This window comes from Corapipo altera, unplaced genomic scaffold (assembly GCF_003945725.1).
Source record: "Corapipo altera isolate COAL_440 unplaced genomic scaffold, ASM394572v1 0, whole genome shotgun sequence".
In the NCBI taxonomy this organism is placed as follows: Eukaryota; Metazoa; Chordata; class Aves; order Passeriformes; family Pipridae; genus Corapipo; species Corapipo altera.
In genome coordinates this window covers 1936228-1953556 of record NW_020884872.1, presented here as the reverse complement: position 1 = coordinate 1953556, position 17329 = coordinate 1936228, and the positions used below count along the sequence as shown (strand labels likewise).

The 17329-nt window shown below is 46.2% G+C and overlaps 1 protein-coding gene across 1 annotated transcript in view; it reads left to right on the top strand.

Annotated features, from left to right (window-relative positions):
* Positions 1–7792: 7792 nt before the first annotated feature.
* VPS26C (VPS26 endosomal protein sorting factor C) overlaps positions 7793–17329 on the top strand; it is a 14767-nt gene continuing 5230 nt past the window's right edge. The window contains exons 1-4 of the mRNA XM_027634873.1: positions 7793–7894; positions 12488–12631; positions 13585–13734; positions 15522–15602. Of these exons, the coding sequence (XP_027490674.1) occupies positions 7838–7894; positions 12488–12631; positions 13585–13734; positions 15522–15602 (432 nt within the window). The 5' untranslated portion in view covers positions 7793–7837. The remainder of the gene's footprint in view (positions 7895–12487; positions 12632–13584; positions 13735–15521; positions 15603–17329) is intronic.

Here is a 17329-nt window from a genome sequence, read left to right as displayed (position 1 = left end):
CCTTTGCCGGGAGCAGCTGTCCCAGAGCTCCCCACAGAACCCCCGGAGTCCAGCACTGCCCTGCAGAGGAGTTGGATGTTTCCCCACGGGTGACCTACTTCACTGCCTAACTGGCTCTGACACTGTTTTCCAGCTGTAAGGATTAAGATTTTTCCTTCCTGAAGTCATCGGGCTCCGTCCGAACCTTTCCCGACTCTGAACCGTGATGATAAACCCCACAGTGTCTCACTCTGCCCTTTTCCACGGTGTTTTCGTGGGAACTCACAGCTCATCCAGTTTGGGATGTGGCTTCCAGCAGCCCCCCAGCAGAGGATGCCCAAGGAAGAGCTCACAAACAAGGTCAGTGTGCTGTCCCCGAGCATTCCCAGTGTCCAGTCATCTGTGCTTTGGAGCTTCTGCAGGGTGGGTGGTGGGGGATGTTTCCTTATTTAACAACCATTACATTTAAGAGACTTTTCTTCTATTAATTTGATTGGTTGGGTTGATCTCCCAAAGCTTTGCAGTATCACAGAATCACAGAGTATCCTGACATGGAATGAACTCACAAAGATCAGAGTCCAGCTGGGACAGGGACAGGAGCCATGGGCAGGGACACCTTCCACCAGCCCAGGTTGCTCCAAGCCCTGTCCAGCCTGGCCTTGGACAATTCCAGGGATCCAGGGGCAGCCACAGCTTCTCTGGGCAACCTGGGCCAGGGGCTCACCACCTCACAGCCAACAATTCCTTCCCAATATCCCATCTAACCCTGCCCTCTGGCAGTTTGAAGCCATTCCCCCTTGTCCTGTCACTCCAGGCCCTTGTAAAAAGTCCTTCTCCCTCATTTTCTCAGGTACTGGAAGGACCTTTTGAGATGTGGAGAAAAGAACTGCACATACCACTCAATATGCAGAGAACTATGGATTTATACTGGAGTGGGTGTGTGACAATGTTCTCTGGTTTGTTCTCTGTCTTGTTCTCTTAACAATTCCAAATATTTTGATTTGTTTCTCTGACTAAAAGGGAACATTGTGTTGAGATTTTTATAGAAATATTAATCAGAACCCAAAGATCTCAGTTGTGAGTGGAAAAGCAGCTTAGAGCCCATCCTTGTACACTGAATTTCCCACCCGTGCTCACTCCTTTACCACATCAGATTTTATCTGCCATTTTATTATACAGTCACTCAGTCTTGTAAGGTCTTTCTTCAGTTCTTCAGAGTGAACATCCCACTTTGTCCTCTACCTTTCCTTTACCTGAATACTCAATATCTTTAGAAGTCTGTGGCATTTCACTGCTCCCTCCCCTTTCCCCAGATTTTTTAGGAATATGTTAAGCAGCACCAGGTCCCTGCAGACTCCTCTTGTGATCCCCCTCTTCTATGAAAACCGACCTTTTATTGTTGTTTTATTTCTGTTTCCTGTCATCCAGCCAGTTTTTGATCCATTCTTCTCTTGCTTCTTGTTGTATAAAGGCCTTTTTAATTTCTTTTTTTTTCTTTTTTTAAATGATGTTTTGTCTAGGAACCTCATTGCCCCTGGAAATCCCGGGAATGCTTAAACATGGCTCTTCATGTTTGCTGGTAATCAAGGATAACTCAGCTTTTGGGCAACTGAGTTATTTCAGAGCTCCTGGGTGGAGCCCACCTGGTCCCCAGGAGGTCTTGACCTTGCCTGCCCTGCACTTTTTATTTGTGATAGGTCCCTTAAATTCCCCATAATTCCAAGTTCTGGCATGGATTTCACACCTCCAGTGCTGTGTCCAGTTCTGGGCCCCTCAGGACAAGAAGGACATTGAGGGGCTGGGGTAGAAATATTTACATCTAAAATAACCTCCCAGTTCAGAAACAAGACCCAGCTCATTATTTCATGAGTGGCCTGATTTGGAAATGTTGTAAATATTTCACTTTGAGAGAGGAAAACATGAAAATAACCTGGGCTAGTGGAAGGTGCCCCTGCCCATGGCAGAGGGGTTGGAACTGGATGATCTTTAAGGTCCCTTCCAACCAAAACCATCCTGGGATTCTGTGAGTCTGTGAGTCTGAGAACTGAGATGAGGAATGACTTACAAAACCCAGCTCCTTTTCTGGACTTGGATCTAATTCCAACCTTCCACCAGACCAGGTTGCTCAGAGCCTCATCCAACCTCACAGGGAAGTTCAAAATAATTTCCATACTGTCCCTTCCTCCAGTTTAAAGTGTGGCATCAAAACCCACAGCCCTCAACATTTTGGGGTGGTATCTCCTCTCTGTGATGTGCCAATGGAAAAAGATATTTTAGGGACTGAGTTACACAGTTCTACATGACAAGAAGAAAACCCCCAAAAAAAAAAACACGTGTGTCTGTCTCAGGTGGCTCCAATCATCAGAACAGCCAGGATGTGAATATTAATTACCATTAATTAATTATCAACCTGCACACCCAGTTACACACTCCTTACAACGAGGAGGAAGAAACATCAGTGGACAAAAGCTGATCCAGAAACTGTAATTTTAGACTGGGAGTTATAAAAGTTATTTATATCACAGCAAAATGTAAACAGCTGAGGGGGTGGGTATCAGTTACTGATACAAGTTATTTGCCCTGGTCCCAAATCAATATTTTAAAAAATTAAATTTAAAATTGTTCTGTTTCTGTCTCATTTGAGGTCACTACAAAACTTTAGTGACCCAGGGAATAAAGTACCAAGTGAAATCAAACTGGTGAGTTGATTGACTCAAGCTTTTGTCACAAAAAACATTATGGAATATTTGCCTCCCAGATAAATTTTGGGCACCACCTTTTTTGTTAAATACAAGTGTCGATGTTTTCAATATAACTACCAAATTTATATTATATTATTTCAGTATAAACACCAAATTATTTTACAAGGCCTATCAGCACTCAAAGAGTCGATTTTACACATTAATTTTTCGTTATCATTACTACATTATTTGTTATATTTTTCAAGGTTATTTTAATATAGTTTTACCATTCTTTAAAAACCCACCTTTTTTTAACACAGCCTTTTTGCACTGGGAAAAATTACTCTTTCTTTCTTTTATTTTATTTTTTTTCTGATGTCTAAGTACTTTTGATTCAGGATATTCAGTCACTATTTTCTTTCCCCACCAAACTCTTCCAATATTTTTTTTTTTAATTATCTAAATCGTTTGTTTTGTTTTATCCACTGGTTTTTGTCATCCCCTACATGTTTCATAACACTATTTTCCTTATTTGCTAATTCTTTTGAGAGGCAAGTAAAGCTCAGTGCAACTTTCAGTCAGTTCAAGCCCTTTTAAACTGTAAAGTTAAAAATGGGGCATTTTTGCTGGAAAATTAGTTCATTCTTAATTACCTTTGAAATTCCTTCATCAATATTTTGCTTTATGGTGTTATTTACTTTTATTGTACCTCTCTCAATTTTAACATGACACAAAATTTGACTTTTTAGACCTTTTGTCTGGACTTTTCCTCAGCTTAGTTTCATCTCAATTAGCTTTTCTCACCTTGACATGGGAACAAATCAGTTTATTTTGTTGCCTTCAGTGGTCTTTTGTCACTAGTTCTTTTAAATCTGATATACTTTAAAGGCTAATTTTTAATGAAAAAGGAATTCCAGTGCAGTGGGGGATGTTTTAGAGAACACTGATAAGATTTAATGTCTGGAGCAGTCCCTCTGTGTGGTGCAGATATTTTAATTTCTTTATTATTATCTTCCTCCTCTCTGAGGCATTCAGAATCACCACTATTTATGTGCTCCAGTGCTGGGATTTGGTGGGATTTCTCCACCAGAGATAATGAATTTTAATTTACTTCCTGTAGTTCAGTGTATCAGTTATTTCTTCTATTAACTCCTCGGTGTAACTTAGGAGTAAAGCACAACCTTTCCACTCAGGTGCTCTGAAAAACAATGTCCAGCTCATCAAATGTGCTTATATAAACCATGAAGTGATCGAAAAATTGTCCAACATAGGAATAATATTTGAAATTATTGTTTGATTAGACTTAATCATCTCTAAACTCTTCCAACACTGTGGGCTCCACATGGTTCTGATGGCAAGCAGAGAAATCACAGGTGCATTTTTTTGTCATCTCTTTCTATCCCTTGTAAAACTTCTCCTGTTGAATTCCTTAAGTCATGTCCCTTCCAACTGAAAGTATTCCATGATTCTGGAATTCTACACTGCTGTTCTCTCTGAGCAAAGATTTCAAAACTGTGAAAAAAGCAGAACAAAAAAAGTCTCTTTCAGCTTCCCTTTGTTTATCTCGAGTGAGGGATGCTGTCATTCCATATCAACTAATCCATATATTGCAGCTCTGGCTTGAGGCAAATATAGAAATCTGATTATTCTAAACAATTTCAATACATTTGTTAAAATAAGGTACCAAAGAAGATCAGGTAGGAAGGTGGAAGGTGTCCCTGCCCATGGCAGGGGTGGAACTGGATGATCTTTAATGTCCCTTCCAACCTAAACCATTCCATGAATCTCTGATGATCAGGTACATCCATAAAACAAATGTGTGCATCATTCCACTGAAGTTCATATAATTTTTCCAGTTGGTTTCTGTTTAGGTTCATTTGTTCTTAGAGTTGTTTTATTCAGTTCTGGTTCAGGTTCAGCAAAGCTTGAAAACAACAATATCCCATCTAACCCTACTCCCTGTCAGTTTGAAGCCATTCCCCCTTGTCCTGTCACACCAGCCCTTGGAAATAGTCTCTCTCCATCTTTCCTGGAGCCCCTTCAGGTCCTGCAAGGCCACAATTAGTTCCCCAAAGCTTCTCTTCTCCAGGCTGAACAATCCCAGCTCTCCCAGCCTTTCCTCCCAGCAGAGCTGCTCCAGCCCTGGGATCCTCTTGGGGCCTGCTCTGGACTCTCTCCAGCAGCTCCATGTCCTTGCTGTGCTGTTCCCCAGGGCTGGAGCAGCTCTGCAGGTGGAGTAAATAAAACTATGTTAAAAAACCAGACTGTGGGCACCAATATTCCACTGAGAAGCCCATTTGCCCTTTAGTTGTGATTTCCTGAAGGAATTCTCATTCCCAAGAAAGCCTAAAATTGTCAGTCTCACCATTTGTCCAAATTTGGGGTGGATTTTTCGACTGGATGGACACAGCAGGCTCCTGACAATGACAGGGCTCGGTGCCAAACATTCCAGCCTTTGCTCTGAGGCTTGAACTGTCTCATTTTGATGAAGCCTTCCCAAATAATTCAGAATGAGGTGGATACTCTGTAAAGAAAACTTGTAACTTGGATCAACCAAAAGAAAATCCTGTCACTGGAAAGGGAATTTTCAGAAGGGCCTGGAGTGACAGGGCAAGAGGTTTTGAGTGGAAAGAGGGCAGATTTAGATATTGGGAAGAAATTGTTCCCTGTGAGGGTGCTGAGGGGCTGGGATAGAATTCCTGGAGAAGCTGTGGCTGCCCCTGGATCCCTGGAAGTGTCCAAGGCCAGGTTGGATGGGACTTGGAGCAACCTGGAATAGTGGAAGGTGTCCCTGCCCATGACAGGGGGTGGCACTGGATGATCTTTGAGGTCCCTTCCAACCCAAACCATTCTGGGATTGTTTCTGCAAAACCAACCACCCGAGGGTGCTGAACTGTCAGGGCAGAGCCTGAATTTGGACAGGGATTCGTTGGGATCCCGAGGGTTTGTTTGTGGGATGGCTGTTGCTAAGCAGAGGGGCAGCTACAGCCTGTTCCAACGGGAGCTTTTTCTGGACATGAGGCTCCAGTTCCTAGAAATGAGTAACTGAAGTACCTTGGAAAAAGTTTTCCAAGAAAAACAGTGGATTGTGAAAGTGATGGCAAAAAAAAAAAAACCAACATGCTCAGAAGCAACTGTACTGTCCAGGCTTGTGTTTTGCTTTTTTGGAGCTCTCCTTGGTTGGGGTAAAAAATAAAACATAAAAATCCCTCTTTTACCTGCCCCACACTAAATAATAACAGTAATTAGCTACATGAGGTAAGTGGCTAATATAAGTAATCAAAGTTAAATGCTCCTTTCTCTTTACACTGACCACTTTCTCTCTTTTCTCTGAATTGTGAGATGACTTTGATATCTCACTTATTTTCCCAAAACAAAAGATGCTCCTCATTACAGGAACGTGCACTGGGTTTTGCTGGATTTCCCATAAGCATTCCAGGAGGAAAGGAGCACAGATGGGTTTCAGTACTGAAGGGATGAGGAGAAATAGGACAGAACCTTCTTCCAGGTACCCCCACCACTGGCAGGGACTCTGGTTTTATTTATTTTAAATTTTTTATTTATTTTAACTTTGTGAAGCTTAAGAAAATGTACAGAAAATGTACACTTAGTTTGCTACCTCTAAACACCAAGGTTAAAAAACTGCAGTAATTTATCCTAGATAATAAAACTAAATATGTAGGACTTCAGAGTCTGTGAAAGGTTTATTCATTCCCTAATTTCTAAATGGTTTTGCATTCCCCTGTGTTCATGGAGAACAGGAATAAAAATGCCAGGAGACAAGTCTTCAAGCTCTGGTAAAGAAAACAAGCTCTGGCCAAGAAAACAAGCTCTGGCAATAAGAAATCTATAATGGGAACAGTTCCCTGGGTATCTGTTTGAACCATCTAATGTCTTCTTGGAAAATAGAATGGTTTGGGTTGGAAAGGACCTTAAAGATCATCCAGTGCCACCCCCTGCCATGGGCAGGGACACCTTCCACCAGCCCAGGTTGCTCCAAGCCCTGTCCAACCTGGCCTTGGACACTTCCAGGGGCATCCACAATTTTTTTGGGCAACCTAAACTTGTCGTGCCCCTTTAGGCACATTCCTTGCAGCAGAACCAGCTTTCCCTGAGCTGCACAGACTTTAATTTGTTCAGGATTTCAGTTACTTTGATCGGTAATGAAAAAAAATAAAAGGCAAAAAAAGGGGAAAAAAAAAGGCAAAAGAAAGAGCAGGAATCTGTCACCATCCCTGCTGCATCACCAAGCCACGTTTTAAGAGTGAATTAAAGAATTCCCACTTTAAAATGACACTGGACACTTGAGCTTGTGCTGTAACAGCCCAGGGGAGGCTGCCCTGGCTGCTTAGAGAGTGATGTGCGAAGAATTACGTGAGAATAATGGCTTGGGAAAGTACTAAAATTCACAGCTAGGCTCCTGCTTTAGAGGTTTACTTCGGGACTCGGGATTCCGCCGATGGACAACTTCTGTTTCCGCTGGAATCCCGGGAATTCCCTGTCTGTGGCCACACCTGGGAGGGACTGAAAGGTTTCTCAGCACTCAAACTGCACCAGGCGCATTTCCACGCCGGGCCTTTCTGTGTTTCGGGTTTTTAATGCGAATTCCCTCCCTGCGTATTTTGCAAGGCATTTAATTGCCTTCCTAAATTTATCGGGACAAGTTCCAGGGAACTCTGAGGGCAGAGGCCGGGGGCGTGCCTGGAAATTCAATGTGATGAATCACGTGTGTGATTAGAGCAGGGATAAGTTCACTACTGGCATATATGGGTTCTTGAGACTGTATAGTGTAGTCAGGGGGATAAATTTAAGGGCAGCGAAGCCTTTCCCGGGATTCCATTGTCCGACCGTGGGCTCAGGCGCTGCCACGGCCGCCACGGCGGCACCCGGACTACAACTCCCGTCAGCCCCCGCGACGCGCTAAGCACGCGGGGCTCCCGCACCGGCGCGCAAAGCACGCCGGGAGCTGTAGTTCTACGAGGAGGACGCGGCGCGTCACCGGGCCCTGCCCCGCGTTGCCATGACAACCGCGCGGTGGGCGGGGCCGGGCGGGAAGCGGCGTCTGCGTCTGGGAAGTGACGAGCCGGGGACCCGGATGTTGGGGGGGGGGGGGGAGGAGGAGAGGGGGACCCGCCCGGTCACGTGCGTGCGCGCGGGGCCGTCACGTGACCGGGGCGATGGGGACGGCGCTGGACGTGAGGGTGAAGCGGGCCGGGAAGGTCTATCGCGATGGGGTGCGTCTGTCGCGATGGGGTGCGTCTGTCGCGATGGGGAGAGTCTGTCGCGATGGGGAGAGTCTGTCGCGATGGGGAGAGTCTGTCGCGGGCATAGCGCCGGTATAGCGCGGGGGGAGAGGGCGTGACCGACCCGCGGGCGTGAGGGTATCGCGACAGCGGCGCCCTGCGGGGCATCGGGAAGAGTGTTCCCAGCAGGTCAGGGAGGGGATCCTGCCCCTCTGCCCAGCCCTGGGAGGCACATCTGCAGGGCTGGGCCCAGCTCGGGCTCCTCAGGACAGCAGGGACATGGAGCTGCTGGAAGATGATTCTCCTGTGGAGATGCTGAAGGGATGGAGCATCTCTGGGAGCAGGAAAGGCTGAGGGAGCTGGGGCTGTTCAGCCTCCAGAGCAGACCCTGAGAGGGGACCTCCCCCAGGTCTGTAGGGTCTGCAGGGAGGGGGCAGAGGATGGACCAGGCTCTGCTCAGGGGGGGCCCAGCAATGGCACAAGAGGAACAGGCAGGAACTGATGCCCAGGAAGTTCCACCTGGACAGGAGGAAGAACTTTGCTGGGCAGTGACCCAGCACTGAACAGAGACCAGAGAGGGTGTGGAGTCTCCTCGCTGGAGACATTCCCGACCCACCTGGACACGTTCCTGTGTCACTCGCCCCAGGTGGCCCTGCCCTGCCCTGACCTGGGCGATCTCCGGAGGTCCCTTCCAACCCCAGCCATCCTGGGATTCCCTGTGTGGATCGCGGCCCGGCTGCGGGTCCCGGCTTCCCGCTGGGAATCTCCCGGGACCATCCGAGAAGGCGGGATTCCTCGGGAAGCGGCGGCGTCCGCCCTCTCCTGTCGGAGCCGTCGCGGTGCCGCAGCTTTCCCTGTGTCCCAGGGCTTTCCCTGTGTCCCAGGGCTTTCCCTGTGTCCCAGGGCTTTCCCTGTGTCCCGGAGCTTTCCCTGTGTCCCGGAGCTTTCCCGGTGTCCCAGGGCTTTCCCTGTGTCCCAGGGCTTTCCCTGTGTCCCGGAGCTTTCCCTGTGTCCCAGGGCTTTCCCTGTGTCCCGGAGCTTTCCCTGTGTCCCAGGGCTTTCCCTGCGTCCCGAATCTTTTCCCTATATCCCTACCCAGAGCTTTCCCTGTACTCCAGCCCAGAGCTTTTTTATCTCTGTATCCCGGAGCTTTTTTCTCCTGTATCCCGGAGCTTTTTCCTCTGTATCCCGGAGCTTTTTCCCCTGTATCCCGGAGCTTTTATCTCTGTATCCCGGAGCTTTTATCTCTGTATCCCTGAGCTTTTTTCCCCTGTATCCCTGAGCTTTTTTCCCCTGTATCCCTGAGCTTTTTTTCCCCTGTATCCCTGAGCTTTTTTTCCCCTGTATCCCTCAGCTCTTTTTCCCTGTGTCCCAGAGCTTTTTTCCCCTGTGTCCTGAGCTTTCCCAGTACCTGGAGCTTTCCCTGTGTCCCAGAGTTTTCCCTGTGCCCCAGCCCGGAGCTTTCTCTGTGCCCCATCCCAGTTTTCCCCGTATCCCTTTCCGGAGCTTTCCCTGTTTCCCTGCGTGGAGCTTTCCCTCCTCCCCAAGCCTGGCACAGCTTCCCGCGGGTCTCCTGTAGCCAACAGGAGCTCAGCTCCGGGATTTTGGGAATTGTCTTTGGGATTAAAGAATGCTTTTTTGTCCTTCTTTCTCCTGGGTACCACGGGAGGACCCTGACCAGGCTCTGGGAAAGCCGGCAGGGCTCAGAAGGAAAGGGAAGACAGGGAAGGAAAGGAAGGAATATTTTTAATTTTTATCATTATTTATCTAGAAATATTTAGTTTTTCAGCAGAAATGTTCAGGTCTTTTTTTTTTTTTCCTGTCCATCCAGCCACACACTTGTATCATAAAAATCCTTTCCATGCCCCAAAATTCCATTTATTGAACCGTTTTCATGCTGGGAAAACTGGATTTACAATGTCTCCCCTTGGCTTGCTATATGTCACTTTTAACTGGATGTTTTTTTGAATATGGGAAAGGGCTATTCCTTCTGTTTTAAGCTGAAATTAAGGTATTTCTGGTCAATCTATCAGTTTTGTTTGTTGCTTCCACTTTAACTCCAAGTGGAAAGGTTTGTAATTTTAATTCATTAACTGGGCCTGGAATTTGGAGGTCTGAAGTGAAAACACGATGGTGGAAGAGCTGTGCACCACGAATACAACAGGGATTTTTAATGGGAATATTATAGGGGCAGAAAGGAGGTGCAGATCTCTAATTAGGCATGGGATGTGTGCAGGTTTGGGGGGTTTTTTTTGGGGGAAATTTGGTATTTGTATGCTTCAGAAATGGTCATGTTTGCAAATGTGTTGGAAGAGTAAAGTTTCCTCCTAAACTGTGTGTTAACTCTTAAGGTATTTGAACATCCTGGTGAGCTCCTGTCCTTTGAGTTGTACTTTTTAGAAGGACAAATATATTGACAGGTTTGTGCTTAGAGGGGGCCCTGGTTTTACACAAAAAAGGGCAAAATAGCACTTCTGGAGACCAGACAGAATTGATTTTATCCCCCATCGAAGAGAAACATCATCTGCTGGCACAGAAACTCCTTAAGGAAACATTACAGTGTCTCCTTCATCCTTCTTCCCTTTCCCCCACTCTGGTGACCTGTAAAGGCTTTTTGTTGTAATCATGGAATGGTTTGGGTTGGAAAGGACCTTAAAGATCATCCAGTGCCACCCCCTGCCACGGGCAGGGACACCTTCCACCAGCCCAGGCTGCTCCAAGCCCCATCCAACCTGGCCTGGGACACTTCCAGGGATCCAGGAGCAACCACAGCTTCTCTGGGAATTCTATCCCAGCCCTTCCCCACCCTCATAGGGAAGAATTTCTTCCCAATATCCCATCTAACCCTGCTCTCTGTCAGTTTGAAGCCATTCCCCCTTGTCCTGTCACTCCAGCCCTTGGAAATAGTCTCTCTCCATCTTTCCTGGAGCTCCTTCAGGCCCTGCAAGGCCACAATCAGTTCCCCCCAAAGCTTCTCCTCTCCAGGCTGAACAATCCCAGCTCTCCCAGCCTTTCCTCCCAGCAGAGCTGCTCCAGCCCTGGGATCCTCTTGGGGCCTGCTCTGGACTCTCTCCAGCAGCTCCATGTCCTTGCTGTGCTGTTCCCCAGGGCTGGAGCAGCTCTGCAGGGGGGTCTCACCTGAGGGGGCAGAGGGACAGGATTTTGAGCTGGTTTTCCATTTTTGAAGAAACGTTGAGAGAAAAATTCTTATTTAACTTCAAGTCATCCTTCTCCTTTCTGCCCCCAGGACGTGCCCCCTTCCCCTGTGGAAGTGTGTGGGCAGCAGCTCTGGGAGAGGCTGTTGCTGTGTGGTGGGAAACTTCTTTATTAAAGCAGTTCCTGTGTTCAGGATTGTCCTCACTTCTCATAGCTGAGCTGGACTCGTTTTTCACAGCAATAACCTAATTGCTTGTGCTAATTAGGGCCCCTTAGCAGAGCAGAGCTGAATTTAGGTCAGCTTTTCTTCCCTGTCCTTTTGTGCTCGTGCCTCCTGCCCTGGCATTTCCCACTTGCTGCACATCCTCTTTCCAGCCTCGGTCCTGCTGCCGGATGTTCTCCTGCCCCCTTCTTCCTCAGGCCCCCCCTGACCCATTTTTGGCATCCTGTACCACCAGGAAAGACAAAAGGCTGCCAAAATTCCAACAGGAGCTCCTGGTTTGAGCTGGTTGGGTGGAGAGAGGGCAGTGGGAATTCTCCCATGCTTGGAGTGAGCTCTACCTTGGTGTCTGTTTGCCTGGTGAAGGAGCAGGAGAGAAGATTGTCCCCTAGGAATTTTTCAGCTTGTCCATCACTTGCTGCCCTTTCCAGCTGTGAATTTTTCCGTGGAGCTCGGGATTGAAGCAGATTTTTTGGTGCTGGAGAGGGGAAGGATGAACTGTGGGGAATGGGAAGTGAATCGTGTGTTGCTCCCCTGCACTCTCCTGTTTCTCACTGTTAGAACTCCTGAGCTGATACTCTGAGGATGCAGCAAAAGAATATTTTGTGCACAAAACATCCTTCCTGGGTTGAAGTGACACATTCCTGGAGTCACACAACTCGTGCCTTGGATTCAGATACACTTTGAAACTGTTTCTCCACGTTCCTGTGGCAGAGCAACTGTTGATTTGTGTATTTTGTTTATGTATTTTAAGTCTATTCTGCCCCACTCTTGAGTTGAGTCACACCTTCTTGGTTGTGCCTTCCCTTCCCTCTCCCATGGCTGTCCATCCCACTTTCCATGGGCCAGTTCCTCCTGGAAGTTTATTCTAACACATGGAATGGAACTTGTCCGTTGCCAGCTGACCCAATTGTTGTTGATGAGGGTGTTTTTCATCTTCCTGGAGAGGAAGATCTTGAAAGTTTGGGAAAAAGTTGAAGCCCTTCTTGCAAAGAGGAGGATGATATTTTTAAGGAAAACAAGCCAGAAGTGCAGAGCTCTCTCCCTACATTCCTTTATCATCACTCTTTGTGTCTCCTGATGAGGTTACACCGTTCTTTGGGAACAGTTTCCTCGAGTTTGAAGACCAGTTACACACTGTCTGGCCAACAGCTCTGGAAAAAAATGGGTTTAAACAAATGTTTTCATGTTGTCTTCTTTCCCATCAGGAAGTTCTTTCTGGAGTTGTGGTCATCACAAGCAAGGACACAGTCCAGCACCAGGGAATCTCCTTAACCATGGAGGGGTCAGTAAATCTGCAGCTCAGTGCCAAAAGTGTGGGGGTGTTTGAGGCTTTCTACAACTCTGTCAAGGTAAGACCTGCACAGCTTGATGTTTTCAGCACAAAAACTCTGTCTCTCTTCCCAGAGGAAATCTTTCCTTAATGGCTCTCAGGTGGTCAAAGGATTTCATGGCATGGAAGTGAGGGGGAAAGCAGGGAAATGCTCAGCATTAGCTGGAGATCCCAGAATCACAGGATGGTTTGGGTTGGAAAGGACCTTAAAGATCATCCAGTTCCCACCCCTCTGCCATGGGCAGGGACACCTTTCACCAGCCCAGGTTGCTCCAAGCCCCATCCAACCTGGCCTTGGACACTTCCAGGGATCCAGGGGCAGCCACAGCTTCTCTGGGCAACCTGGGCCAGGGCCTCTCCACCCTCACAGCCAACAATTCCTTCCCAATATCCCATCTAACCCTGCCCTCTGGCAGTGAAAGCCATTCCCCCTTGTCCTGTCCCTCCATCCCTTGTCCCCAGTCCCTCTCCAGCTCTCCTGGAGCCCCTTTAGGCCCTGCAAGGGGCTCTCAGCTCTCCCTGGAGCCTTCTCTTCTCCAGGTGAACCCCCCCAGCTCTCCCAGCCTGGCTCCAGAGCAGAGTTGCTCCAGCCCTTGGATCACCTTAGTGGGCTCCTCTGGGCTTGTTCCAACAGCTCCACATCTTCCTCATGTTGGGAAAAATAACAATAAAATTCCAGAGAGAAAAGAAGAGTCACCTCCAAACAAAACTCCACTTCCCAGAGTGCTGGAGACACTGCTGTGGAGCTCCCTGGATATCTTTGGTCATCAGTGTGATGCAGCCATAAAACAGATCACAAATGGTTGTCTTGAGGAAAACATTAATATTTCTTTTCATTGTAAAGAAATATCCCAACACTGTGTGTCCTGAAAGGTACCTGAGATTCTGGAAAACTGGGAAGTCTGTTAGAGTTTAGTGGATGTTGTTGGTTCTCTGTTTCAACCTAAACCTCCTTAACATTTCTCTTTGCAGCCTATTCAGATTATTAACAGCACTATTGAAATGGTAAAACCAGGGAAGCTTCCCAGTGGCAAGACAGAAATTCCCTTTGAATTCCCACTGCACATGAAGGGGAACAAAGTCCTGTATGAGACATACCATGGTGTGTTTGTTAACATTCAGGTAAACTTCTCTCCATAAAAATCTGCCCTTTCAGCTGCAGAATGTGTTCTAAAGCATCTCTTAATCCATGGGAATTGAGGATAAAGTTTGGGGGTGGAAGTTTTCACAGTGCAGAGTGTTTTCTCAGTTTGGAGACTGAGCCTTTCCACATCATTATGCTGTAAACCTTCAAGGAATGATGGCCCAAAGAAGGTGTTTTGTACCTTGTCACAACTCTGACATCCTGTATCTGATCCCTCCTTGTGCTGGAGGCAGCTGTGTCCATCCCCTTCCTGCAAAACAGCTGCACCCAGTTGTGGGTTTGTTCAAAATAAATGTGTAACCTCACCCTGAAAACTCAAACCAAAGTGTTGAGAGCTCGTGGCAGCTTCCAAACCAGGGATTGTTTGCTTTCCCCTGAGGAATAACATTCCCTGCCCAAATCTGTGTGGGATTTGTGCTGCTGACAGAATCTTGTGGAACCACCACGAGTTTGAGATTGGACCTTTATTGGTTAAAAATTGTAGCACCATAAGTGGGTTGGTTGGTTTAGGGGTTTTTTTTGGGGGGTTGTTTTGGTTTTATTTTTGAGGGAAAGCCTTTCCTCACCCGTCTCTTGAAGGTAAATATTGTGTTAGACAGTTAATTCTTTTATTACAGTGTGGAATTAAAAAACCAACCTAACTACAACACCCCCCATCAGCCTGTCAGAAGTAACTAAAAGAAAAAAAATCCCTTTTTTTTTGGTCTTTTTTTTAAGGACTTCTCATCTGTTTTTTCAGTTTTGGCTTTCTTCCCCAAGGAACATTTGTTTTTTGTGGTGGGCATGTCAGAAATGGTGCAGAACTGGTTGAGTTGCTTCCCATATCCCAAATAACTTGCTGTGATCAGCAGCAGTTGCTTTAAGGTGCTCTTTAAATGGGGAATATTTGGTTTGTTCTGTCATTCCCTCTCTCCTCTGTGTAGCTTCCCTTGATAAGCTGGGGGATAAAATGCAATTTCAAAAATGAATAATTCACATTTCAGCCAAACTTTTGAGTCCTGCTCTCCTGAAGAGGAAAATGTAACACTGAGGTGCTGGTTAAGAGACACTCCCTAAACCTCTGTGCAAGGCCTGGGCAGTTTAATTAAGCCTCTCTTTTTTGATCTAGGGATTAGTTGTGGGTTCAAGTCTCTGTTCTCATGCAGAGACCTTTTAATTATCCACTGATGGGGCAGTTTGGGGCCGTGAAGGAGAGGTGAGGAAGCCAAATCCCTGCTCTGAGGGCACCTCTTTTTGCCAGTTCCTCATCTGGAAAGAAGGAATTCAAACCAAACCACAACAAAACCCCCATCCCAACAAATTCCCTGTCCTGGTAGGACACTCAGAGGCTTTGTTAGAGATGCTGAAGTGTGGGATTACTGGGATAACTATTTTCAGCTGCTGGTTTATGGCTCCCATTTTTAGGAATTTGGCAGCAAATTAACCTCATTGCCTGATTTCACAGCAAACTTTAAGCTCAGCTGTGTGGTTAAAGACAGTTCCCCATTAAATACTCACAGAACTGTTACCACTTAAGCTCAACCCTTGCAATAAATTTAAAATTAGGGGGGCTGTGAACACATTGTGTCAATAATCCCTTATCCAGAGGAGAGGGGGGAAAAAGCAATTCCATAATCACCCTGAGCTGGAGGTGACAGCAGCACCATTCTGCACAGAGGCAACAAAAAGGATGAAAAGTTAAAAGGGGGAGAATAAATCTGAACTGGAGAGAGAATAAATCTGAATTAAAGCTCTTCTTTTCCCTGTGTCATCCCATTCCCACCAGTACACCCTGAGGTGTGACATGAGACGGTCTCTGCTGGCGAAGGACCTGACTAAGACCTGTGAATTTATTGTCCACTCCCTGGTAAGTGAGATTTGGGGGGTTTTTTTCTCCACTTTAAGTGAAGTTTAGAAGGTTAGGAAACCAGGTAAACCCATGGAATTTGTACTAGTGACAGGTGGGATCGTAGAAGTGTAAAATCAGGGAATATCCTGAGTTAGGAAGGACACACAAGGATCATCAAACCCAGCTCTTGGCTCTGCACAGGAGAGCACTGTCCAAAATATCTGAGGGAAGGAAGCAAACCCCAAAACAAACCCACCCCAAAGAGCTGAGCTGACAGTTCTGATGAGAACAACCCTTTTCTTTTGATTCTAAAGGAAATAGGACACAGAGGATTTGGATTTTAAGATGGTTTTACACTGCCCTGAGTTTATTCTCTTATTCATCCTCTCAATTCAGGAACAATGGGGGGAGTTGGATAAATATGATGTCATTCTTCTGAACACTGTTTCAAATTATCTCAGGAGTTCTCAGCCAAAGGTTTGAGGCCCCCACAGTGCCTGTCCTAAGAGAAAAATTCCTGATTTCTGTTCTTCAGAGGAGCAGTTATGATTTAGAGCCCTGACTCCAATATCAGGTTGGAAATCCCAGGATCAAGGCTGGAAGAGACCTTCAGGAACATCCAGTCCTACCAGAATCACCCCTAATCCATGACCCCAAGGACCACATCCTGGAACACTTCCAGGACCAGCCACTCCACCACCTCCCTGGGACATTTATTCCAAGGCCTGACCACTCTGTGGTCCCTAATTGTCCCTAATACCTAATCCTTGTAGGATGAGGTCTGACTGTCTCCCAGGAAATGCTTTGCTGGTTGTTTGAAGTTCCTGTATCAGGTTTGGGTCTGGTTTATGTTGATTTGTGCCTGTCCAGAGCAGCTCAGGACAGTACAGGCCTAATTAAACACCTCTTGTTCCATATAAAACTTGCTGGAACATCCTGTTTGTATCACTCCTTTGAACTCCAACAGGACAGTGAATATAAGAATCTTTTGTTTTACTTATGACCAGTGGTGGAAATATGTTATTTTAGCTCTGTAATGCCTTTTTAAAAGATTTAGTTTGGTGCCATAAACAAGTTTATGGTAAGATTTCATTATTTCCTGAAATACATTATGCTGCATTTTATTGGTCCATTATTACATTATAAGTGAGCCACACTTGTCAAAACAGTGAAAAATTACATATCCTGCAGTTTTCCTGGTTTTATTTCTTGTTCCCACTACAGCACTTCTGAGATCACAAGTCAGTAAATCATGAATCTCTCAGTCAGGGTGAATTAATGAGGTTTTACTGAACATATAATTCTCACTGTCAGTGCTCAATGCACCATTTCCCTTAAGCTTCTCCTCTGCCAGAATTTGTCATTTTGGGCAAACACAGCCAATCTTTTGCTAATCTCTTCCATCTTGCAGCTGGGCAGCAGCAGCTATTTGGAATTCTTAAGGAGTGAGGGCAGATCCTAACAAAGAATTCCAGTCCAGCCCATTGGTGGTGGATAAGGAGAAGGAGGGAGAGTTTATACAACTCATTGGCCCTGCCCAAATTTAATAATGAAAGGAAACATTTCCAGGGACGTGTAAAATGAAATTATTTATACATTAAAAAACGTGGAATTTAATTTTTTTTTCCCTCTAACACACTCTATGCTAAAGATAGGGAGTGTATTCCTGCTTTAGATAGGGAGTGTATTCCTGCTTCAGATAGGGAGTGTATTCCTGCTTTAGATAGGGAGTGTATTCCTGCTTT